Consider the following 27,573-nt stretch of genomic DNA (forward strand, 5'->3'; position numbering starts at 1 on the left):
GCACAGTTAGAATTTTTTAAATCTGCATTTTTAATGTGCACTAAAATTATAATGTAGCATTACCTTTTCAGTTTAAGTGTAAAAAGAATACACGAATGTATGATTTTTTTTAATCCAAGCAATAAAGACAAACCTGTCCCTTTGATTCATTTTTTTTTTCCTAAAGCATTCAGACCAATTCACTAAGATTTATGACTCACAGATGACTGGCGTGTTATCAGCATTCCTTACAGTGTGTCTGAAAGTACAGTCAAAGGTCAAACTTCTACCCTTAGAATATTAAGCAGTCTATCAACAGGCACCCCAAATAAGATTCTAATCTCCTGAACAATCTATTAACATCCATCATCAACTAACATTTTTGGTAATTCTCTCAAAGAACTAGTCTCCATAGGAAAGATGGACCAAGATTTATAGAACTCAAACACTCAACCAAGCCTAAAAATAGCTACATTTTTTTTAAAGAAAAAAACTCATGTAAAAGAAAAAAGTTTTCCTCTCACTTCATAATGATGGGAAATCAAAGTTGTTTTGTTTTGTTTTGTTTATGATGGGAAAGGCTAAGGCATCACAAAAAAAAAAACCCACAACTGTCATAATATGGACAAGGGGTCTTCCAGTTGGGCTATCAGACACCTCGGGGTCCAAGGAACCTGTCTGCAAAGGCCACACAGAAGGGTGTTGAGCTGGTGGCGTTCTGGGTCTTTCGCTCTCACTGCACCCCTGCAGGTCAGCTTGGGATTCTGACATATTGGGTGTTACTATGACAACTTGTTTGAACAAAGAACTCCAGGGATGATCTAGAACTACTCTAAAAAGTGGACCTCTATCCTTTTTATATTTTGTGAAAACTAAAGAGCTCCCAATATCTCCACTGCCCTCCCCCCTTAAAAAACAAAAAACAAAAGACAAAAAAAACCCAAGCACCTCGAGTTCCTAAAACACATCTTTACACATAGCAAGCATTTACAGAGATTTTTTATGGAGCAGTGAATGAAGGCACGTAAGCACATGTGCACACCTCTTACAGAAGATTCCACATCAGTCACCTTTCTGTTACTACCCGAGCAACTGGCTGCAATTTTTAAACTCTGACCTAAAACCTTGAAAATGCAAATAAAATGCAAATAAACAAAATAAAATAAAAAATAAATAAATAACTAAAAAATAAATTAAAAAAATAAACCTTGAGCTCAAAAGATAAAAGTGATAACTCCCCTCTACATGGTACAGTTTGTTGTTTTCCTGCTTATAACATCTTTTAACTTACCTTGACCTCCGGCTGAGGACAGAGCACTTCCTCATTACCACAAGCTTAACCTCATGACAGAAAAAGCAGAAATGAGAGAAATGGACAGACGCAAAGCTGAGGCGAGCCAGACAGACGCACAGCAGCCACTGTGCCACCAGAAGTGTCAGCGGTGACATTGGAGCTGAGCAGCTATACTAGGTCTGCAACGCCAATACGTGCAGGCTACTGGAAAGAACAGTTAAGAGTCACCTAAGGATCTACGAACAGCTTGCATCACAGTAGGTGGAAGGAAAAGGTTTGTGAAAGAGCCTAATATAATTCTTACATTTTATTAGTGCTCAAGATGACTAGGCAGGTATGGTTTCGGTGTTTTGTTAAGCAACTGGAGGACTCTACAACTAATACCACCTGTTCAGTGTGAGTCTTTGGACCTAAGTACAGGGGCTCATACACTGAAAGAGGGGAGAATGACCTCCCCAACTCCAAGCCCAGTGGTCATTTCTCAGTCCTCATTTTATTGCTTGTTCTCTCTGCGGCATTTTGACATAACTGATTATTACTCCTTACATTCTTCCCTTTGTTTCCAGGATCCCACTCTCTTGGTTCTTCTTTACTTCACTGGCCTTCTTTATGGTCTCCCAGCTTCTGAACTCTGAACTCCACAGCTCAGACTCAAGATCTCTGTCCTTCCTGGACACTTCCTAGATGATGTCATCCAGGCTCAAGATTTTCAATACCATTTATATGCTAATGATTCCTAAAAGTTCTATCTCTCCCTAGACTTTTTCCTAGCCTGTTTTATTTATCCAACTATCATCAATAAAACCAAACCCTTGACTTCCTTCCTTTGATATTTATTCTTCATTTTAGTAAATGCTAATTCCATTCTTTCAATCCCTCAGGCCAAAAACCCTCAAGACCTTGACTCCTCTCTTTCTCGCTTGTCCTACGTTCAAGGTGGCAGCAAATCCTGCTGATTCTACCTTCAGAATAGATCCTCAGCCCCACCCCCTTCTCACTACACACAGTCATGTGACCTAGGCCACAGCCACCTCCAGCCTAGCTGGCTGCAATCACCCCGACTGCTTCAGCCCTTGTTTGCCAGCAGTCTGCTCCCATCTCCATCCACACAGCAACCCTTTTAACACATTACTCAGATCATGATCCCCCTTGGCTCAAAACTCTCAAACGGTGGAGTATAGCTTCTTTATAGAATGCCCTGACAAGGTAACAACTGAGCAGAGCCATTAAAAAGGGAAGGAAGAAAAATCATGTGGGATGTGGAGGAAAAACATCCCAGGCAAAGAGAACAGGAAATATAAAAAGGGGTGAGGCAGGAGTAGGCCTAGAAGTTCAAGAAAGAACAAGAAGGGCAGTGCTACTGGGGCAAACAAGTACTAATACTGATCAAAGGTCATGCAGACACTCTCTTCTCCTAACCCCAGTAGGATATGCGACATCGCTCATAAAATTAGTGAACACTAAAGTGGCTACCACATCTATGTGGAACATTGGTTAGGTCATTTCTGGGGATGTAGAGAGAGGTTTTTAGAAGTACCAAGGGATTAGAAGAAGTTGGGGAAGGGAGTTGGTTGGACAGACAATGACAAATCAAACACAATTCATCTTCATTTTCAGTTTAAAGAAGCAAATCAAATACAATCAATGAACAGCCATTTCTACCTACTAGTATACAATGGTGATCTGTAAGTTAAAATGGTGATCTCAAACCATTCACATTGTTAGACCCAATGGTTCGTCTACATTTTTTTTTTAAATAATAAAAGGGAAAAAATGCAGGATTAAAAAAAAACAAGTCATGTACATATAAGGTAATGGGAAATATAATTACGTATTTAGCACTTGGACTCATGTGAACTGCTAGTTATTTTAGTCCATCCACTGTATTTTAGCTCTTTTGCCCTATTTTAGTTTGTACAATATATTTTTATTCTACCAGCTATTTTAGACCAACATTCCTTTAAAAGCGCTCAGACAATCCCTACTTTATCCCCTCCCAAAATGTTGATGCTAGAACTAATATAAATTTATGTTTATTGGCAAGAGACTGATTTACACAACTAAATTCATAATAAAAGGTATGTGGACCCAAGGACTGATATGAGTTCGTATTTATCAGCAATGGGCTGATTTACACAATGAAATTCATAACACGATAAACTCGAGACTATGAAAGGAAATTTGGTTCTCTGGAAACCACAGAAAGTGCTTTTTGATCTCCAACTTTCAAGCTGACTATACATTCTTTATTTTGCCATTGAGAGAATAAAGAAAGCTTAGCATTTATTTCTAACAGGGTTAGAAGCGCTGGAAACTACAACTCAAGAATTCAGCTTTTAGTTCTGCCACTGATTTTCCTTGTGACCTGGAAGTCCTCTCTTTCTGTGTAACTAAGTAAATACTGATTTAAAACATACCTTAATATAAAATTTGAACCATAAATTATGTAGGGAATAAACCATAAGTGAAAAATCCTTTCTGAGTTCTACCTCAGATGACTTTTTCTGTGTTTTTACATTCGAAGTTCCAACAGTTATTCAAGCAATTTACGGTCACGCTGTTGTAACGTCAAAGATTGCTTCCATAGCAATCTTTCCTGTAAGCTGAAAATGAGACATTTAGATGCAGCCAAGTGAACAGAATAATTTTATTTTTTTGTCAGTCCTTGGTCAAATCTTCTCTTGGATAGATGTAGGAAATTATCTGACCTCTGACTGTGAAAATGTCAGCCATTCTGCCAACTGCCTTCATGGCAATTTCCCCAGCTTAGCAATAAATATGTGCATCCTTCCTTTTTTTCAAGTTATAGTACACTGGCAAGTAACTTAAACTAATAAGGCTCTGAGTTTTGGCAATTTATTAGATCTAACTTTTCTTCTGGTAATAGCGGCTATGTCACATGACAGGTAGTGACAGGTTGACATCTTGTACAGAATGCGCTCCAAACCCAGGCTGCTGTGTAAAGGGAAATTTCACTTTCTTTGTTAGAGGCCGTTCCCTTGTCAACAAGCTGTGATCCAAAATTGACTGTTTCTATGACCTAGATAGCTAACAGCTAAGAAGAACTCAAGAATGACTATGACTTTGGGGCACCTGGGTGGCTTAGTCGGCTGGGCACCCAACTCCTGATTTCAGTTCAGGTCATGATCTCATAGGTCATGAGGTTGAGCCCCACATTGGGCACTGTGCTGACGACGGCACGGGACCTTCTTGAAATTCTCTCTCTGCCCCTACCCGATTTGTGTTCTCTGTTTCAAAATAAATAAATAAACATTTACCAAAAAAAAGAAGAATGACTACAACTTGAACAGGGTGACAGTAGTGGTGATTCTTCAAAAGGACTCTGACAACCAATAACCCAAGTCTGGAGACAGTCCTTAGCAAATGCATAATTACTCATTACATGTGAAAAGGAAAGCCAAAGTCAGTCTAACGAGGATTTCATAACATCTCCTCCTTTACCAAATGTTTTCTAAGCTATATTATTTAATTATCCCCAAACCCTGTTCTATAGATATAATTCACTTGTTCCTATTTTAGAAATGAGGAAACTTAGGCCTAACACAGTCAAGAAACCTGCCTATAGCCATTGAGAGAGTAGTAAAGAGTCAGAGCTCAACCTCAAGACTCAAGATTCATTCATCCATTCAGCATTATGAATTAAGAACCCAAAATGTCTCAGGCCCTATATTAGGTATTGCAAATATAGTGAGGAAAGTAGACATGGCCCCTGCCCTCTTACAGCTTATCATCTAGTGAGTGGGTCAGACATTCATCAAAATAATGCTCCTATAAATTACAACCTGTGAAAACTCTATCTAGATTTTGGGGCTCATTACTCTGAGGGAACTCTTAGAAAGCCAAGGCATATGACCCCATAGAAAAAGAAACAACTAATACCAGCTAGGAAAGCTTCAAAGAAGCAAAGCAGTGAGACAGGCTAACTACACCAGAGACTGAATGCACAGTAATTACAGCAGGGTAATACTGGTGCTAATCAAACAGAAAATGAGTCCAGAAATAAACCAAACACCTTTAGTGTCCTGGTCGGTGACATGGGACACCTGCCTCGCCATCTAGGAATAATGTTAGATCCACATCTCATATCATACATGAGGATAAAGTCTAAAGTCCAAGGAGACTAAGAATTTCAGTGTAGAAGCTCAGACCATAAGGAGGAAAACACTAATGAGTGCCTTTATAAACCTGCAACAGGGAATGCCTTTCAAATCCGACTCCAAAGTCAGAAGCCATAAGAGAAAAGACAGGTAAGTTTGACAGCCAGAATATAAAGATTTGTGGATAACAAAAACCACCATCAGTAAAGTCAAAAGACAACTGAAAGAGAAAAATGTCTTTGTGACTCTACCACAAAAAGCTAATGACCTTAATGAAGAAAAAAGATGAAAACCCCAAGAAAAACAGGCAAAGAATATACAGAAAAGACATACAAATAGTCTTAAACATGAAAAAATGCTTAACTTTATTCATAACAAAAGGAATACAGATGATCACTTTTTACCAAACAGAGTGACAAAAATCCATCGCACTTCAAAGACATTGCTGTACTGTGTTCTCACCTCCGCTGTTTTTGATGAAAAGTCAGTGTTGACTCAAGTAACTACTCACCTACGAATAAAGTGTCGTTTTTCTGCGATCACTTAAGATTTCCCCTTTATGTGTGGTTTTCAGTATTCTGATTTGCATTTGTCTTAGTTAGGGTTTGGTGAGATTCTTGAATCTGTAAATTTATGCCTTTTGCCATATTTGGAAGTATGTAGGCCTTATTTCATCAAATATGTCCCTGCTCCCTCTTTTTCTCCACTCCTCTCTTTCCAGGACTCCACATTCACATATACTAGATGCTTTGATTCTGTCCTGTTAGCTCTGCCTTCCCCTCTTCCAAGTATCAACCAATTCAGTATCTGACTGCTTTCGATCACCATCCAACACCTTCAGGCACATGGCTTTACAGTCTGTCCAGAGCTTACAGTTGTTGTTTGTGGAAGGGGTGGTCCAACGGGAGCTACCAGGCCATTATGCAATGTGGAGCGTGACAGAAATCTTCAAATATGTTAATACACTGCTGGCAATACTGTGGAGAAACAACCACTGTCGTGTATTGCTGCTGGCTTAATAAATTAGTATAAACTTCATGGAGAGCATTTTACAGATAAAATTATAAACACACATAAACTTTGATCCAGCAATTCCTCTTCTAGTTATTTATCTCACAGACATACTTGAACACACGCAAAATGGCAGGTATAAGGATGAAGGAGCTCTCTACGTGCGTATTTGGAAAAGAAAATCCCTGGGCTGTATTAAGTCAAAAGCAAAGCTGCCATGAGTGGCGTATACTACATGTTACCATCCGCATTAAAAGGGGGGAATGTGTGTGTATATATATTTGTATTTGTTTCTATGTGCATAAAGGACCTCTGAAAAGGTACACTAGGAACAAGCTATACCAGTGCTTACTGGGGTGGAGAAGAAAGAGAGACAGTCCTGATTTAGGTGGACACTGGACAATGATGAGAGAGAGAGACTTTTCCCTACATCTCTTTTAACAGATTTTGGTTTTTCAACAATCTGAATATATTACTCACTCAAAAACTTTTAAAAAAGAATTGGCCATCCACAGTGTACATAATGAGATGCTCTTAATTCATGTCTTCACTCATTCATCCATCCATTCATTGATTCAACAAACATTTACTGAACACCTACGGTGCCAAGTGCCAGGTTAGGTGATGGAGATCTTAAGACAAAATACAGTCCCTCTCCTCATGGAGCTTAAAGTCTGTTTTGACTATTACGATGTGATGCTCCAACAGAGATATTCACTGGATGCTTTGGAAGTAATGGACACAGGAGTCTGCATTTTAGGTAACAGAATTCTATCTCAAACTCACCCGAGCAAATGAAAGGTCATTTATTAAAAGGATCCGAGGTATCTCATGGAAGCTTAGACTAAAAACGCAGCCCACTCTCAGTTTGAAAGACCTGAATACCTAGTGCAGTTTGTCCTTGTCTTAACTCTGCTCTCTTTGTGCTTCATCTTTCTGTCCAGCTACCACTTTCTCATTCCTCTGACTAGATAATATGAGAAAAAATTTGCATGTGACACACCAGTTACTCACAAGGACCCTAAGCTCATTCTCTCTGTGCCACCTCCACATTCCCAGGCAAGAATTCTGTTTGGCTAATGCACCTTCTGAACTAACCAACACTACTCCCAGAGTTCCTCACAGTTAAAAAGCTAGGAGTACTGAAAATAACTGAAAAACTAGGAAACATTTTAGGACTGGGGGGTTGAGTTATGTGCACTCTCCCCCAAAGCCGTAAAACGATCTGAGGGGTTGTCTCACAGAACTCTTCAAATACAGGATTCTTCACCTTTTCCCTTTTACTACATAGAAAAAAAGCATTAAAACCTTGGGGAAGGGTCGCCTGGGTGGCTCAGTCAATTGAGCGTCAGACACTTGATTTCAGATAAGATCTTGATCTCAGCATCGTGAGTTCAAGCCCTGTGCTGGGCTCCACGCTGGGCGTGAAGCCTGCTTTAAAAAAAAAAAAAAGAAAAGAAACTCAAAACCTCGGGGTAACTGGTTCTTTGAAGACCCTTGCAGACCCCTCTATGCTGAGAAATCAAATGGCCACCTAGGAAACGGAGCAAGGCACCCAAGATTTCAGAGCAAACAAGTGGCCTCCCAAACAGAGGCCCGTCCTTCCTCACATGCTGCTGCAAAGTACTGGCAAAGGAAGTGGAGAGCATTTCTTTTGTGCTTCGTCTGCTTCCATAAAACCAGGTCTTTTCCACCTAATGCATCCTGCTGCTAACAGAAATGTGAACTGCCTACTGATATAGTTCTATTATTTCAAAAAATAAAATAAAATTTCTTTTAAATGTCAGGAAAACTGAACAAGCTATCACACTCACCTTTAATGTCTATAGGTATAAAGTAATGTAGGGGCACACACGTACCACTTCTTAGGAATCAAGTCAAAATCTGTGATCTAAACTACTGCGGGCAAGACCCCAAGTTCTCCTACTGACATCGAGGTCAGAATCCAATATAACAAATCCGTTACAAAAACAACAAAAATGTGAGCCCCCGCCATGGGTTCCTTTATTTTCAATAATGTTCGACTCGTAATCGTTCCATGTGGCTAAAAACAAAAACAAACAAATCTGTCGGTTCCTAGAAGCATGTGTGACACAGCTGATACTCACACCGCACTTTTCACAGGAGCACAAGTGGATCCCTGTCTCCAAGTCACGGCCAGGAGGGCACAACTCCCAAGCAGTGTAAGTCAAAGGACAACTATGAGAGAAGCCCCTGGGACCCCCTGGCTGACAAGCATCCCCAGAACACCGACTTCATCCTCATGGCCAAGGTAAAAAGGCCACGCACTTTCCGACCCTCCAGATATTTTATTCCCTCTGTCAGCACTCCGGCCCTCCCCCTGCCCACCATTCTAGACTCGTGCTATCCTAGAGAAAGGGATACAACACACAAATGTAACCAAACACACGTGCGTAAGATTTTCAGTATTTTCTAATAGCCACGTTTAAAAAGGCAAGAGAAACTAGTGAAATCAATTTTAATACCATATCCCAATATACCTAAAATACTCCCATTTCCACCTGTAATCAATCTAAAAATCGTTAATGAGATCATTTTTTGGTATAGAATTCTTCTAATTCTGGTTGGTATTTCACGTGTGCTTACCTCCCAGGTCACAGTAACGCTGCAGGTGCTCAGCGGCCACATACCCTGGCTGGCTGGCAGCTCTTGTACTGGGCTGAACTGTTCTAGACACTTTTCCGTTACTACTAACCCCCACATCAAGTTAGATTCTCTCTGTCACAAACACCTGAAGATGTACTTGAGCTACCAAATTCCGTGACCCTGGAACACTCCTAACAGGAAGGCTGATACACATCATCTGGGTAGTGGAGAATGATCACGGGACCCCACTGCCTCTTCCAGATAATGTTTTTTTCTCCACCAAATGCTGCCTAAACCTACTGTCTCTACTTCGTTTTCTCTGCCTGCATTCCAGACACCCCGCGATGTGCTCTCTTCAGCTCACAACGCCATCGGATCTGCTCTGGAAAGATAAGCACCTCTGTCTCTCTTAACAAGTACTTTTCCCTTTCACCTTGCTTTCCATTCCTTATCTGCATCTTATTGGCATCAACTTCTGCGAGTCCACATACGGTACTTTACGATGAACAGCATTTTCGGAGATAATATAGGCACAATCACTAACCTAGAATTTATTGAGCCCCTACTATCATAATTCACTTCAACTATTTACAAAAGAAGTATAATACCAATACTCTATGTTACATAACCCCATGTTTGCTCAGTTCTGTTTGCTTCCCTGGGTGACAGAGAAGTTACCACCAGGAAAAGTGACACAGAGAAAAGTCTATACTCACTCATACACAAAACCAATGACAGAATTAGAATCTGAAGTTCCCACCTCCCAGGCCACTCTCTCTCTCACACACATTTCCAAACTGCCTCTGCCCAGAAGGACCTTAAACTCCAACACATACTGCTATAAAAGTAACCAGACAAGGAGGCCGTTAGACTGAGGCGGTTCTAACGCTGTGGTAGGTGACTTGGGCAAACTGAAATCTAAGCCAGTCATTTCCAATAAATGCCTCAAAATTAAGAAAAACAATCAGTCACAAACAGCCAACAAGGCTGTCCCAAATAATGCAGCCACTTGGGCTACGCAAAGTTCCCTGCTCCTGTGCCTTCTCTACAAAAAAGCCCTACTCCTGGCTTTTGTCGAAAGAATGCTCCTAACCACCTTCGAACTGATGTTGACTCAAAAAAACTCCTAAAATTTTAACATGCCTGTTTATTTTTTAACACTGCTCATACACTTTCCCTTCAAATGTAACACCACAGCAGGACGAGATGACAGAAGCCAAGGTTGTTAACTCAAATAAGGAGCACCTTATAGAATAGCTCCTTTCTTTTCTGCACGGTATTGTTAAATGCTGCCAGAGTTTAATTTATAAGCCATAGAGTCCGAAAATCTTACTGCCATTTGAGGTCAGCTATAGTAACAAAAAATAATAATAATAGCCGCTTCACATTCTCCATTATATAAGTATACGCCATTATTAAGAAAATACCCACAAAAGGAAAAAAAAATCTATTGCCAAAACACTCTTTTATCTCACAGATCACCCACGGGTATTCTTTAATATGCAAACTATGTGAAAATACGTGGTTGCAGAACATCTCAAAACATTCATTTCCCAGCAGGAAAGAAAAATGTCTTTGATAAAAATATGAGGTATGATAAGTAACTGAGTTCTGGGAATTAAAAACCAAAGAAAAATTCACAAACTTCTTTACTGTGATTTGTTAAAGTTAACAAACACTGGTTCTTTAGACAGACCCGTGCAGGAAATACTGGCAAGGCAGTCAATGTATGTAATATGAAATGAGCCCTTAGGCTTTACCCATTGAGCAGGTGTATAAAGTACCTTTATTTTGATATATTGTATCAAAACAGTATGTGACTTTATACCTGTGGCTTCTGATGTGGCATTCATCAAAATAAAAATTCTAACCTTAACACTAGTTCTGCTAAAAGGAGGCAACAGGAGGGCAATCTTTGTGGTGAGGAATAGTTTTGCATCTTGACTGCAGTGGTAGCTACAGGAAATGATGCATGTGGTAAAATGGCACACACATACATTGTACCAGTGTCAATTTCTTAGTTTCCATACTCTATCATCATTATGTAAAATGTTACCACTGGAGGAAACTGGGTGAAGGGTAAAGAAGACCCCTACTATTTTATACCCTCTTGCGAATTTATAGTCAGATCAAAACAAACAAACAAACAAACAAACCTCAGGGGAAAACTCCGACCATGCAGACACATAAGAATTGCTTATTCTGGGGGAGGTTGGGTGGCTCAGTCAGGTAAGAGTCTGACTCGTGATAGCGGCTCAGGTCATGATTTCACAGTTTATGAGTTTGAACCCCACACTGAGCTCCATCCAGACAATGCAGAGCCTGCTTGGGACTCTCTCTCTTCCTCTCTCTGCCCCTCACCCCCTCCTCTCTCTCTCTCTCAAATAAGTAAATAAATTTCTTTAAAAAAAGGAATTTATCCTGAACATATAAGCTAACATTCCAATGTATCGTGTTTTCTCCAGATTTAAAAAAAAAGTGTTTAATAAAAATTATAAAGCCACCATAGACACAGAATGCAATATTCAAAACTAATGTCTACTCATTCATTAAAGGAGATGGGCAAGGCAATAAGAGAAGTGACTTCATAAAAAGATAAAGGCAAAAAGCAGAGGGTTTTTGTTGGTTTTCTAAAAAATGTTTACCTTTAAGTGTGCACTTGCCAAAACCTTCTAAATGGAAGTCAGAGAGGAAAAAAGAAGACTGTCTTTGAGGTGGTATGGAAGGAACACTGTATTTCAAATTATCAGACTTTTCAGAATATTGATGGGAGATTAGAACCCTCTCCCTCTTCTACATGGCTATTAAAATTTTCCTTTTGCCAGATGACAATATAATGGAGGAGGTACCTCAGGTTTTTAAGAGCCCCACACTTTAAGAACAGAAATGGAAAGTTAAGAATATAAATATATGTGGCAGAAAGAAAAATTCAATGATGAGAAAGGTGAAGACAGTCACCATCCTCTCAAAAAAATACAGGATTTTATAATCCAAACGTATTAAATAATTACATACACTCTTGGATTCATTACAGAGAGTATTTATCAGATGGACAGTCAGATCAGGAGAACCAAAATAAATGGATTTATATTGAGGCCAGGATGAATATGTTGATCTTATGGTGATTCAGTTAGAGAGTATATTAAAGTTTTAATTAATAAACATCAACATATTTCATACAAAAGTCTTCATGCTTCAATATTCTGATAAGAGATGACAGATGTGATCTGCTGATCAGTACACCAGTCATATGTGTGCTTACAATTCTTGTTCCCTGTGTATGTCGTGCCCCTACGTTATCCTCCATCCATTCACTGACCTCCTCTGCCTATCCTGCTGTCTGTGTCCACCGTCCCTTACGTGCTTGGCCAGGTCCAGTTCACCAGTGACAGCTTCCCGTAGTCACTCCATTCCTCAGCGATCGGGCCTTCTAAATTCTTACACGGGCTGTACTTCCACTTGAAACAATCTATCTGGCATGGCTATTTCATTTTTTACAAGTATGTACTGAATCTTCTCCATTGGATTTTAACGCCTTCAAGAACAAAAGCTATGACTGGTATACTGCCATTTTTAGCCCCAAACTAGCAAAGTAGACTTTCCATAAATGTACATCAGTCCTGCACTGGCTTAGCCCTATTAAAATTGCATTTTGTGGGTCTGGTACAGCATTCCAGTGCATAAAAATATAAAAATAATTTTAAATAGATTCGGTAGTTTTTCATACTAACTACCTTTTCAAACTCGGTGTTATCAGAAAACTTGAAAAGAGTGCCTTTCAATGTCCTAATAAAACAGTGAGCAAAATAGGCCCAAAAGAAAAGTCCTGTGACATTCCACAAGACACCTGATGGCTGAGAAGAGATATATCCAATCTTCTAGGTGTAGCTCTTCCACATATTCAAAAGCCTACGGAAGGAACATACCGTCAGTAGAATATTAAGGGAGAAGGAATGCTTTGCTGAAAAATGAGATATGCTAAGTCGATGACATCCACTTTCCTTAAAAGGGTAAAATAAATTGCCATGACTATTTCTTGGTTACCCAACTTTTGTTCCGAGTATTGCATTCTTATTTAAATGTTTGCAAATGATTCACCTAAAGACCTGAGTGTCATTTCTTTTAAAAATCTCCATAAAGGTTTTACTTCCTACAGTCTTCTAGGATCTTTCTGCTTCGTCATAGTTTCTCAAAGATATCTGAGACCACATCTGCCAGTTTTTAAGTATCCTGAAACAGACTCCTGTAGACCCTCAGATGGACCCCCGCCTTGCCGACACCCTGACTTTAGCCCATGGAGACCCATTTTAGACTTCTGACCTCCAGAACTAGAACACAATACATTTGTGTAGTTTCAAGCCACCAAGTTTGTAGTGATTTTTTACAGCAGCAACAGGAAATGCACACAGTCCCTGATTCAAAAAATCTTGGCTCAAAATCCAGTTCCTTTCTTTCTGCCAGCGTCCTGTGTTTATTGTCCAGATTCTTCATCTAGGTTTGGATTCCATTAGCAAACTGTCTTTCATGCATTCCTGAAAAAGTATGCCAAGCTTCAGTGTGTTTCATCCCTCAAGACCCGTTATATTCTGTTCCTTGACCAGTAACTAACTCATACGCCTATATATTTACTTTTATAATCTCAGCTCCCATGTCTACTAGGCCCTCCCTAGGCCTTCTCTGCTGTAAGCTTGACCTCTAACTGTCCACCTTGCCTTGTTACGGGATTCTCAGTTTCTTCACTTCCCCTAAGTCCATACCCATTGCCCTAATGCTTACAAAGTACTCAATACTAAATCAAAATAAACCAGGGTGAGTATAGCAGTAGTAGATTTTTAAAGTGAAGAATGGAGAATCAGTAACATTAAATACAAAAATTTTTAAACACTATAAATTCAAACTGTCTAGCTGCTTTAAATTAATTTACTTCAATATCTACATGGAGTAGAAGTCAAGTGTTAGCTGGGCCAGTGAACATACCAGTTGACCCTTGAACACAAGTTTGAACTGCATGGGTCCACTTACATGGAGATATTTTTCAATAAATGTATTGACTCTTCCTTATGGTTTTCTTAATATCCTCTTTTTTCCAGCTTATTTCATCATAAGAATACAGTACATAATACATAAACATACAAAATATGTGTCAATCCACTGTTTATGTTCGCAATGAGGCTTCCGGCCAACAGTAGGCTGTTAGTAGTTAAATTCTGGGGAAGTCCAAAGTTATACATGCATTTTTGACTGCATTAGGGGAGGGGAAGAGAGATGGTGACTCTAACCCCATGTTGTTTAAGGGTCAGCTATAATTTTAACACTTTTTAGATCAGAATAGGTGCCATAAAACTGGATATATTTAAATTCACCCTTAATATTCAAAGGGTGAATTGGGTGGGAAGGGAAATCCTAAAAACTAAGGACCAGTTACTCTGAAGTGATTCTCATTTTCAAATGAGTCTATCAGCACTAAAGACAACTCAGGTTCACCAAGTCGTGCCAAATTAACCTAACATCTGTCTTTGAGAAAAGAACCATGATGATTATTTAATAAGAAGAAACGCGTCCGGACTAGAGGATAAACTAAGTTGGACAAAGTTTTCCTGACTATCCACGTGATCAGATTCCAATTTCAAAATCATCAATAGTTTAATACCTTAAACTCTGCAATGTTGGTGGAAACTGAAAATGGTGCAGCCTTAATGAAAAAACAGTACAGTAGTTTTTCAAGACTTAAAGATAACATTAGCAAGATGATCCAGCAATGTCATATCCTTGGGAAAATAATTAAAAGAATTCAGAACAGGATCCTGAGAAGATATGAGCACCCCCTTACACAGTGCAGCTTTATTCACGATAGCCAAGGGGTGAGAACAACAAAAATGGCCATGAATCAGACATCGTTTACATGGATAAACAAAGTGTGTGTATACTTACAACAGAACACTATGCAATCGTAAAGAGGAATGCAATTTATCACAAACTACAACCTGGGTGAACCTCAAAGTCATCATGCTAAATGAAATAAGCCAGTCACAAAAGGACAAATGCTGCATGATTCCACTTATCTTAAGAATCTAAAAGACTCAAAATGAAAGAAACAGAAAGTAGAAAGGTAGTGGCCAAGGGTTAGAAGAAAAGGAAACTGGTACTTAATGAGTATAGAGTTTCAATTTTGCAAGATGAAAATGTTCTAGAAATCCATTGCACAAGGCAAATATACTCCACATTATTGAACTGTATACTTAGAAATGGTGAAGATGGTAGATTTAATTTTATGTGTCTTTACAACAATAATATAAACAAAATAGGGGTTTTTTTTAAACTTTGGACTGAACAAACAAGATGGTTTGTAACAAGAATAAATTTGAGACCTACTGATTCAAAGCCAATAATCATGTGTAAGACCTTGGGAACCACGTCCTTTAAGAAAAGGCTGAAGAATAAAAGGGGAGGAGCCATATTTAACTTAAGAAAAGGAAGGCTAAGTGAAACCTAAAAGAATGAACATAGAGAAGGGAACCTGAAAGTTATTCTACGCTTAACTAAACTCAACTTTATTAACTCATTCATTCAATGATGTTTATACAATGTAAGCAATGTGGTCAACACTGTTCCAGGAGTTTCTGATAGAACAGTGAACAGAACACATAATAAATGAGTGTGGGAGGCTGTTTCTAAATAGCTCCCAATGGTCCCGGGTACTCACTCTCTCAGGTAATTCCTTCCCTGCGTGTGGACTGGACTTAATAGAACACAGCAAAGATTATGAGATGTCACTTCCAAGACCAGCTTATAAAGACAACCAGGTTATAAAGACGTCTGTCTTGCTCACATACTCTTGATCTCTCCTGCTTGGCTGCTCTGGTGGAGTCAGCTGCCATCTTCTGAGCTGCCCTGTGGAGAGGCCTTGTGAAGAGGTGAGGGACTGAGGGCGGTGCCAGCCAACAGCCAGCACTGAGCCAAGACCCTCAATCCATTGGCCTACAAGAAACTGAATGGGACCAACAGCCACATGAATGAACTTAGAATGGATCCGTCTCCAGTGGAGCCTTGAGCTGACTGCAGCCCTGGCCAATACTTTGAGTTCAGCTCATCAGAGACCCTGAAGCAGAGGGTCTACACAGATTCCTGACCAACACAAACTATGATAATATATGTTGTTGTTTTAAGGCACTAAGTTCTGGAATGATTATTTTATGCAGCAAAATATTTAATACAACATGTTAATTACATGGCTTGTCAAAAAGAGTTGCATAAAAAAGTAGAGAAGAGTAAAGGTGGGGGTGTGTGAGACACGATTTAAAAAGGGGGTGTTACAAAAACTTGCATGTGAATGTTTATGGCAGCATTATTCATAATAGTCTAAAAGGGGAGCAGCTCTTTGTGCCACGGGTCCTGTCCCCATGCTTTAATAAAACCACCTTTTTGCATCAATAATAATAATAATAGTAACAGTCAAAAAGTGGCAACAACGCAAATGTCCATCACCAGGTAAATGGATAAACGAAATGTGGCCTGCCTATAATGGAATATTATTCAGCCACAAAAAGAAATGAAGCAGTGATACACGGAAGGCTTTCAAACATATTATCCTACGTGAAAGAAGCCAGTCACAAGAGACTACATATTGCAGAAAACTTACACAGAAGGGAAGCAGTTTTGTAGTTCCTGGAGCTGGGGCAGGAGGAAGATTACCCCTAAATGGGGTGAGGGACCTCGCTGGGTGACGGAACCAGTCTCAAACAGGACTGTGCGCTGGCTGCTCCACTTGGCGACTGTATTAAAAATCATTGAATTACCTGAATCAGGTAAGTTATACCTCAAAAAAGCTGCTTTAAAAAAAAAGGGGGTGTTAATACAGGCAGGCAGAGGCTATGACACACAGGTAAAAATGAAAAAAGGAGGGTTATCAGCCGAGAGAAAATCTAGGGGACAGAAGGCAGAGGAGGGCATGGCACACAAAGGACCCTGGGGCGGGAGCGCGCCTGTGTGTCTGCCACACAGCAAGGGTGTCAAGCGTGGCTGCACTTGGAAAGTTCTAGGCAGGAGAGTAAAGGACTGAAGTGAGAGAAGCAAGGATGGGTGGAGGATGGTGGTGACGCCAGCACGTAAGGCCTTTTCACGTCCACAGGAAAGATCTGGGCTTCTGCCACCCGAGAAGGGGAGAGGAGATGAAAGTTCTGCGCAGAGGAGAGATATGACCTGACTGGCATTTTAAAAAGATCCGACAGTGCTCACTCGGGCAGCACAAACACTAACACTGGAACGACACAGAGAGGATTAGCATGGCCCCTGGGCAAGGATGAGACGCAAGTTCGTGAAGCATTCCCTATTTTTATAACTAAATATAAACATAAAAAGATCCTACAAAGTAGAAAAATGAGAAAAAGAGATTATAAAAGGCTCCCTACAAGCTGGCTACCGCCAGACTTGCCGACCTCTCTGATCTGACTGGGATACTGAGACGTTCTACACTGAAAAGGTGGGGACACGGGTGTCTCAAAACGTGGCCTGGGTGGCCCGCCCATGACCCGGGTCCAAGGGGGCCTGTTCTACAGGCAGGTCCTGAAGTTCCACCTCTGACATATGAACACCTGTGTTCATGTGCGCCGAGGACACTGGGACTCTAAATTCTACACACTTCCCAGGAGGCGACTTTGGAGAAACACAATGAACCAGATGAACACTCAAGTCCCTTCAAACTCTAAATTATGAGAAAGTATACAGGCAACCCAAACCACGCTGGTCTAGGGACATGGCTGGGGCTTACTATAAACGAACATCTGAATTGATTATTTTATTACAGATGAAGAGCCTACCCCCCCCCATTCTCGAAAATCCTTACCCAGTTGTTTTTTTTCCCAGCATAAATTTCCATGTTCTCTCCATACTGCGGCTCTTCCAGTAACGTCTGGTACTCAAACATGAGGCGGGAGCTCTCACGGAGGCGGCTACATTGGAACTGGTGATACTGTTGCACAAGCTCCTTCACCACAAGTAACAGACATTCAGGATTTGAAGGATTCCAGGAGGCCAGGTTCTGTAGAAACCATAAATAAAAGACCAGTTGAAAAGGAATTTTCATACAAATCCAGTATCCCGTCAGCACTTCGACATAGAGGAAAACAGCGACGAAAATCTAAGGGGAACAGATTACTCTTAATTAGCGATAAACTCAGCACTTAAGTTGTAAGGGTCATTTGACCTTGGTGACTTCTGTCTCCGAAAAATCCCTGCAGAAAATCAAGGAGGAATTCCATCATGAGGAGGCAGAAACAGTAAAGTGGGAAGCAAGGTAGTAACAAAACAAGAAACTTAGATATCCTAGGAGATTATTATTTTAGCCCTGGGAGACTAATTTCCTTCTTATTCTTTCACAATTTTAATTTTTTTCAATCTGCACATAAACCCAGCATTATATGCTAACATCATTCAACCCGAATCCACAGACCATCTGCATCTATAATACCAGATATAAATAAATGCTCTGTAAACACTACAGCCCCACAGAAATACAAGCAAATTGATGATGCTTTGATCTCAATATGATAGGAATGGAGTAGAGAAGAGGAAAAATAAGTTAGGAAATATAAGGTTGAGAGAGAGGAAGGAAATGGCTGTAAGAGCTGATGATCTGGAGAGGAGCTGGGAATGGGGAGAGATTTGGTAAGTATATAGTCCTTATTAAACTCACATTCATTCATTCAACAACAGCTCTCAAATGCATATTATTAAGCATCAGCCACTGTTTTAGGCAGTAAAGGAAACAAACCAAGCCCTTGCTCTCCAGGAGCTTACATTCTAGTGGGCCAAAATAAACAACAAACAATGAATACAACAGATGGTAATAAATGCTACTGAGGACCAAACAGAATGTACCTCAGAAGCCTAGTGAAGGGAGTGGCTCAAGGAGAAAGAGGTGATCGACTGTGTGAAATGGTGTTGACACAGTGAGGAGAGCTGAGAGTTGACCCCTAGGTCCAGGGACACACCCATCAATAGCGTCCTCAACAGGTGCTCTTTGGTGAAAGGACAAGTGACTGTCGAGGGTTTCCGAGAGAAGGTAGGAAAGTGCACAGAGCTAGGATAGACGATCTAAACCGGTAACTGGGGGGAATGTGAGGTCAAGGGAAAGTTCTGCTCAGATGTTTGCAGCCTGCTGGAATGTCATGTAGAGAAAGGGGGGAGTTAAGGGAGTGGGAGCAGAAGAGCAGGAGGAAAGAAAACAAATAGGTAGATAGGGATGGGATCTCTAAGAGGGCTGACTGAAATGAGCAGAGAGAGCCCATCCATAGGAACAGGAGGAAGAGCCAAGTGAAGGAGTAGGGGCGCAGGCAGGCTGTTGCATGAGGTGACAGGAGTGTGGGGCCAACTTCTCTCCTGAGAGCTTGTGTGTTCTCCTTGAAACCGGAGGATGGTCATCAGCTGGGAGTCAGGAAGAAGGAAATGATATGGAGAAGAAAGTGTGAACTAGTCATTTGAAGGAGTCACTCAGAAGAATAAATGTACTGGGGAAATGTAGGAGAATTCCAGATAGCACTAAAAGCCCCACTGGGGTCAGAGGTATGGTTTTTAAGTGAGACCAATTAGCATAAATTCCATTGCCTGGGTGCAAAGGTGAAGTGAGAGGAATTTGGACTTAACAAGGCTTGGGACTTTGCCAGAAAAGCACAAGAGAAAGAAAGAGAGCCAAAAGATCTTAGAGGGCTTGCAAAAGAATGATTATAATTATGGACCATGGTGTTAAGTCAGGAAAGAGCCAACCAAGTTTGTAAGGGATGAGGGGTTAGTGAATGGGTGGTAGGACCAATGGCCTGGGTTTTGTGGGTCACTAGGTATTACCCCATGGGGAAAGGCTTATTAATAGGGAAAATACATATGCTTAAACTAGGGCTACTGCAAATCCAAGGACAGTAAGTGGGATTAGAGTGACAAATGTAGTAAAAGCCTGCTAGGCTGACGCTCAGTGAGTGAGGTTTGCTCCTCCAATTACGTCAATCAGTAGGTGTCCTGCAGTAACACTGGCAGTTGATCCTATAGCTAGCGCTATTGGCTGAATGAAGACTAACGGTCTTGATAACTACTAACAGAGGAACAAATAAAAGAGTTGCTGGAGATGAAATACTAAAAAGAATGACTTGGAAAGATGGGATGTGTGGTCAGAGGAGAGGACGGTTGCAACTGGGAGAACCGAGATGAATCTGTAACTGGTACTGACAAGTACGGAGTACTACCAGGAGTGTGCCTGGCTCAAAGATTCTTTCATGTGAATATTAAATCATACATTTGGAGAATTTTAGGGACAAGGAAATGACAATTTCCTTGGTAGCAGTACAAGGAGAGCAAGAGCAAGGAGAACACCTACTATACCTTCAGATTCTGGTTCAACTGGGATAATCTGAGGTCTGTCTGGGGTATTGGGGTGTTTGTTTTAATTACAGCTCCCCAGGTGATTCGAATGCACAGGAAAGGCTAAGAACCCCTGACTTGGAGGAAAAAGAATTACAGAAAAGGCTGCAGGTATCTAGGACTCGACTGATAACAGACCACATTAATACCCCCAAAACACACAATCTCCAGAAATCTAGAAATTTAGCATCAATAAAGGAAAACACCTATCATACTACGAATGTTTAAAAGGTGGTAATTATATAGCGTGCCAAGTGCTATATAAATCCTAAGAACTTTTCATATGTTCAAGTTAATCCACATCACAACCTTACAAGTTATGTTAACCACTTTATACATGTGGCAAAAAGTAGTTCAATATCTTGTCCAAGGTCATAGAGCTATTCAACAATAAATAAAATGGAGTTTCAAACTTAAGCAATTTGGCTCCAAGTCCCTGCTTAAGCACTATACCAGAAACTCTTACACATTTTGGTCTTGGAAACCTTTTACACTCTTTAAAAAAAAGTACCGAGAACACCAAAGAGCTTCTGTTTATATGAATTAGAGGGGTTAAACTTACTATATTAAAAATGAAAATGAAGAAAATTTTAAAATATTTATTAATTCATGTTAAAATAACAAACCTAATTGTTAACATAAAAAACATTTTTAATGAAATCACTATGATTTCAAAAAAACAGAGCACGGCATTGTTTTATATTCTTGCAAGTCTCTTTAATGTCTGGCTAATAAAAGAGCTGAATTCTCATATCTGCTTTTACATTCAATGTTGCAATATGTTGTTTTGGCTGAAATATATGAAAAAAAATTCAGCCTCACTCATATATGTACTTTAAAAAGAGAGGAGTATTTTAATAGCCTTGACAAATAATTCTGGATATATTCTTCTTGGATACTGTATCAAAACTCAACAAGTGGTAGTTTCCTAAAGGTTAGTTACAATGTGGACACTGAAACTGTATTCATAAAAGTTTCATACTCTTACATTAAATTCCATCCATCTATCCTGCACTTTTTTTTAATAGCTTTATTGAAAACAATCCTGCACTTTAAACACATCAATTACTTATGTATGATTTTGTACGATCAGGGTTTGGTCATTTAGAAAATATGGATTCGCTGAGTTATGCAAATGTTCCAAATTTTGACATGTTTCATTTACATAATACTAATAGTCACATTCATTAATACCATAACTGATCTCACCAAAAAAGTCTTCTATCAAAAGAAAATAAACAAAAAGTAAAGAAATGCATTCTTTAAATTTTTTTTTTTTTTTTTTGAGAGACAGAAAGAGACAGTGTGAGCAGGGGAGGGTCAGAGGGAGAAGGAGATACAGAATCTGAAGCAGGCTCCAGGCTCTGAGCTAGATGTCAGCACAAAGCCCGATGCGGGGCTTGAACCCACAAACTGTGAGATCATGACCTGAACCGAAGCCAGACGCTTAACCGACTGAGCCACCCAGGCGCCCCAAGAAATGCATTCTTTAAAAGGACAGCAATTATTCTGGTCTATTGAATGGGTTGATTTACAGGCACTAAATGGCAATGGGGAAATCACAAACCGCTCTTTTATTTACAGGATAGATAGGTCTTAAGGGTAGTTCAGATAAAGACTTGATGAACAGAGGAAAAAGATCTGCATTTGATAAAAAGACTACAAAGTTCTCACTGGCAACCCTCCTGACTTCAAGATTCTGAAAATTCCTTTTCAGCCACTCAAGAACACAAAGTATCAATAGGATATAAGAACACAGTACAAAACTTAAAATGATCATTATGTAGCTTGCTATGCATTTCTTCCAGAGTTTATCACTAAACATTAATAGGAAAAACATACAATCTTCCATTTTTTGGTCAAGCAGTCAAGTCCCTATTCAAGGACAAAAAAAAAAAAAAAAAACTTTAGTTACTTCAACTTCTATTGTTTTCAACCTTATCATATTCTTTAGCTGTTTGGCAAGTTACAAGCCTATATCCCACAATTTAAATAAAAAGAAACAGAGAATTCTAAAAGCATATAAGCTGGCAAACATCTCTACCAATTTGAATTCATGTCAAGTAATTCAACCTAATTGTTAAATGGATAAAGATATGCCACCAAGTCCCTTTCCACTAAAATACAATCTCCCAAGACGTGGAAATGCATTTGACCTCTTTGGCATTTCAGTGCACACTTCACTGGGAAATGACTTAGCCAAAAAACATCCTCATCAGGGGAGGTAAAAATAGGCTCAACAAGATAAAAATCCTCCCCCAACTATTGCTAAATGACCATTTTTACTTAGGTAATTTGTAGTTTGAACTACTGTGTTTAGAAGAGGAGAACACATAATGCATTACAAGATTGTGATCACTTCCTAACACTAGGACACATTGTAAAAACGGTCTAACAATGAAACATGTTGGCACTTTCCGCTCTCTTGAGTCGAATTAGACGTCCAAAAGTTTCTTCAGGAAGCGTGTGGGCCAGTGCTTGGGGACAGGGGCTAGCAGGATGGTGCTGCTCAAGGCATAAATTAAGAGGCCTCTTTAGAAAAAAGAGGAGTATATCTGTCTATACTACTGATATATATGTATATACATATAATACATACAATTCTATAAATACTAAGTTCTTATTCTAGTTTGGTAATGCATGAAAGAAAAAATCTGAAATGAGGATGGCCATGAAGAGTAAGCACAGGACACATATTACCAAAGAACAGAGAAAAGAGATTTCAAAAATGAAGAACGAGGGATGCCTGGGTGCCTCAGTCCATTAAACAGCCAACTCCTGATTTCGGCTCAGGTCATGATCACACCATAGTTCAAGCCCCACATCTGCCTCAGCATTGACAGCACTGAGTCCGTTTGGGATTCTCTCTCCCTCCCTCTCTCTATGCCCCTCCCCTACTCATATACTCTCTCTCTAAATAAATAAATGAATAAACTTTAAAAAAAAGAGGAATGAAAAACACATTTAAAAAAAGCAATAAAATACAATGAAAGTAGAAAGACAAAAGCCAAAGAACTATCATTATGACACTTTATTCACTCTCACTAAATGCTGATGAAGCAGTTCAGGGAAGGTGTGATGTCAGTTCTTTTTAAAGACTGTTTAGGGGCACCTGGGTGGCTCAGTCGGTTAAGCCTCTGGCTTCGGCTCAGGTCATGATCTCACGTTCGTGGGTTCAAGCCCCATGTCGGGCTCTGTGCTAACAGCTCAGAGCCTGAAGACTGTTTCCTATTCTGTGTCTCCCTCTCTCTCTGCCCCTGCCCGCTCATGCTCTGTCTCGCTCTGTCTCGAAAATAAATAAAACATTAAAAAGAAAAAAAAAGACTGTTTAACCAGAGAGGCTGGCTAACTCTGGTGATACTCAAGTACAGACAAGCGACAGTGTAGACGGAAATCTGCCAGTCCTCTCTTCAGTTCCCTGAAACATCAGCTGCCAACCAAACCATTACCACCTGCCTCTCTACAGCCGTGACCCATCTCACAGCTGGTGCTGATTCCGGATCCCCTACTTTGGCTCTGCTGCCCAGGCTGCCTGACTTGAGGGATGCTCCTGGTCCTGGGACCCTCAACCTTCCCACATTTCTCTCTCATCAACACACTCCACCGCACATGTGTATCCCCAAACCAATGTCCCCACAACCTTGAACATGCCCAGCCAATCTCAGTTCCTTTTCAGCTTCCTTATGTCAGAAACTTAATGATGGATATTGTTTTCAGAGGCCTTGCTCACCCTCAAGTCACATCTCATTTACTGAAAACATGGCTTCTCAGCCATACTGAGGCAAATTTAGACACATCAATCGGTGAAAAAAGTTGGGAAACAAATGTACTAAGTTCATATCTTTGGGGAGATAAAGGAGAAAAATAAGCAAATTAGCAAATGAGCCCTCGGACCCATCACTGTAACTAATGGAGAAAAAAGAAACCTAAGGGGAAAAAAAATTGTCTTTACAAAAAATAAATCTCATAACAAAAAATTTCCATTAATAAAGGAATTACCTGACACTTCATACTACAAAATGTTGTGCTGTCCGACATTCAGATAAAATAGAAATCAAAACTTATTAACAACATATGAAAAGTATGCAACCTTATTAATAATCAAAGAAATGTGATATTTCTGGGTTCTTTTTTGTAAACTAATTTTTCATTGAAAAAAATAATATATACACATGGTAAAAGAAACAGCACTTTCCCAATAGCATAAAAGGGTATCAACAACAAATGTAAGTCTCCCCCACAACTTATTAGATTCCTCCAAACCCCAAGAAGACTAGTCTTATGCCCAAGAGAGAGCCACACTGGGCTATGTAAGGCATCAACATTTGGCCCTTCTGGGGTATTCCCAGATCACCCCTCTCTCTGCTGACTCTGCCCCTTCTTCCCACTCTTTGAAGCTACATACTCTGGCTCACATGGTTCAACTAGCCTCCCTTGAATCAGGTGTTAATTTGAACTCAGTTGCCTGACGTTTACTGCAAGGTAGGTCCTTGGCCCCATAAATTATTGCTTGCTCTCTCATGGACTCAAGATTTGGCCAGCCCATCCCTTCTTAAGCAAACAGCTAATGCTAGTGAGGATACAGTTTAATGGATACCTTTACACATGAGAATGAAAATTGATATAAGCTGTTTATATATTTTTTTCAAGAATCATAAAAGTGTTCATTCTCAAAACCCCTTAGAAGTCCTATTTCTGGGAATCTATCTAAGGGGGAAAAAAATAAGGGGAAAGCATCATAGACCAAAAAAAAAAAAAAAAGTACAGTCATTTAAAATACCATGAAACTGTAGACAACCTACATTACCTGATAATAAGAGATATTTGAAAAACTGTTTCAGTCATTCAAAGGAATAATATGCAGCCAGTATGTTTACAAATACTGTGCAAGAGCATAGAAAATACTATAAAATACTGGCAAAATGTTAAATGAAGACAGATAGAGACTATACATACATTATAATCTTTATTTGGTTGTCCCCATCCCCTCCCGAGCCCCTACACACCAAAAACCACCGGTGCATAAAAAATTACTGTAAGAAATGTTAACAACTGATGTCTACAGTTGGAAGCTATTTGGAAGAGTTCTTTTTTCCTTCTTCCTAATATTCTATATTTTCCTAATTTTCTAATTGTATGGTTATACATATTTATATAAATGTGTATACGTGCACATAAATAACACATGCACACACTTTCATAATGGAAAACTACAAATTTGAAACACGAGGGGTGCCCAGGTGGCTTAGTCGGTTAAGTGTCCAATGTGTGGTTCCAGGTCAGGTCATGATCTCATGGCTCATGAGTTCGAGCTTTGTGTCAGGCTCCATGCTGACAGTGCGGAGTCTGCATGGAATTCTCGGTTTCCTTCTCTCTCTGCTCCTCCCCTGCTTACTCTCTATCCCTCTCTCTCAAAATAAATAAATAAACATTAAAAAATGGAATAGGGTACTTCAATTGTTTCATTTCAAACTGTTTTTCAATCTCAAGTTTAAGAAATTCCGCTTGCCATTTACAAATTTTATGAGGTTAGACTTCAATTGTCGCTTTTTATCAACTCAAAGTTACCCAGTTCCACAGCCTTCTGGAGAACAAATCTTGCATCACTTAACCCTAGATAAATATGCTTTAAGTAACCTTGAACTGTTTCTTAAATTCCAAACCTCACACAACATTTCCAGAAAGCTACTGCAATATGCTATAATGTAATGGCAACAGTTGTAGGAATTCATTATGCTTCTCTCAACCAAAATTCTTTTGTGTTACATTCCTCTGAATGGAAGTCTTAGGAAATGACCAATGACATTTTACATTTCTGACAGAGCTATAACTGAGCAGCGTGAATTTTTTAAATATCACTTTATCTAGAGGACACAAAAGACAGAAATAAATTTTCTAACTGACCTATTTGTAAGAGGACCACATATTATCAAAAATGAATGTCTACACTGTGTATCACATCTCCTCTAACACGTCACCTAAAATAACTGAAATGAAATTATTTTAAACTCTTTTTATACTTTTTTTAAAATATAGCAACTTCCTAAAGTAGAATTAACATAGCATGACATTTAAGGGTGGGTGACAGGAAACCTGAATTAAGAGAAGCTTTTTAAAAAAATTTTTAATGTTTATTTATTTTTGAGAGGCAGAGAGAGACTGAGCACAAGCAAGTGAGGGGCAGAGAGAGAAGAAAACACAGAATCAGAAGCAGGCTCCAGGCTTTGAGCTGTCAGCATAGAGCCCAATGCAGGGCTGAAACCACAGACTGTGAGATCATTACCTGAGCCGAAGTTGGACACTCAACCGACTGAGCCACCCAGACGCCCCAAGAGAAGCTAACTTTGGGACTACACAGAGCAAGTCTACTCCTACCTCCATGGAACTACTCTCCACACATTGATAGTCATATGGCTAACAAAAAGACAACCCAGCACTCACAAGGCATATCCCTTATAGCATATCCTTTAATGTTGTGCATTTTATTTTTGAGAAAATTCAAGTGTTAAGAAAAATGGGGTATGTAGAAGGGGAGATACCCTGCAGTTGCATTCTGCTCCACTAAAATTTGTAGGCTACTACAGAAATAAATACTGGTGAGGCAAAAAATTAAATAGGGTCATTTTGTAATCCTTAATGGCTTTATTATCAAATACTCTACTAATTATCTTCATCCTTATAAGCAGGGCCTATTGAGTCTGAGATCTGAGATTGTTGCCATGATATTTGAAGTTGCTGTTAATGACAGTCTTTGAAAACTCAGTGGGTTCTGGGAAGTCCAGAAGAGCTCACTGGAAAGATACAATGTCTTGACATCCAAATAAGCAGGTAAGGAGACAACCAATATAAGGCCATTTCTGGAGTTAATATGAGCTATTAAAGATACTCCTAAAAGTAGCTAGATGAAATCTTCACACCTACTTAGGAAGTGTATATGACAAGTAAACTGAATGTACACTGATGAAATAAGGTGACGTGCCGCCCGTGTTCAGTGGCTACCGAGGGAGGAGTAGAAGGCACTCCAGACCCTTTAAATCCTGCTTTAACCAGAACACTACTACCATTCTGATTTTTGTCTGGTTTGGTTTGGTTTGGTTCTTGCTTTGGTTTTGTTGAAGTTTTACCTAAGATATTATCTGAAAAAAAATTCTGTTGGGT

At 39.6% G+C, this 27,573-nt stretch overlaps 1 protein-coding gene and 1 non-coding gene across 9 annotated transcripts in view; one reads left to right on the forward strand and one right to left on the reverse strand.

Annotated features, from left to right (window-relative positions):
- Positions 1–27,573, reverse strand: part of BABAM2 (BRISC and BRCA1 A complex member 2) — a 396,153-nt gene that overhangs the window by 256,569 nt on the left and 112,011 nt on the right. For all 8 annotated transcript variants that reach the window (XM_029938035.1, XM_029938033.1, XM_029938034.1 and 5 more), the window contains one exon: positions 17,852–18,046. In XM_029938035.1, coding sequence (XP_029793895.1) covers positions 17,852–18,046 — 195 coding nt within the window. The remainder of the gene's footprint in view (positions 1–17,851; positions 18,047–27,573) is intronic.
- Positions 17,237–17,343, forward strand: LOC115290908. Its single transcript, XR_003908289.1, has one exon. It is a non-coding gene; the product is annotated as a U6 spliceosomal RNA (small nuclear RNA).

The sequence above is a fragment of the Suricata suricatta genome, chromosome 4, assembly GCF_006229205.1.
Source record: "Suricata suricatta isolate VVHF042 chromosome 4, meerkat_22Aug2017_6uvM2_HiC, whole genome shotgun sequence".
In the NCBI taxonomy this organism is placed as follows: domain Eukaryota; kingdom Metazoa; phylum Chordata; class Mammalia; order Carnivora; family Herpestidae; genus Suricata; species Suricata suricatta.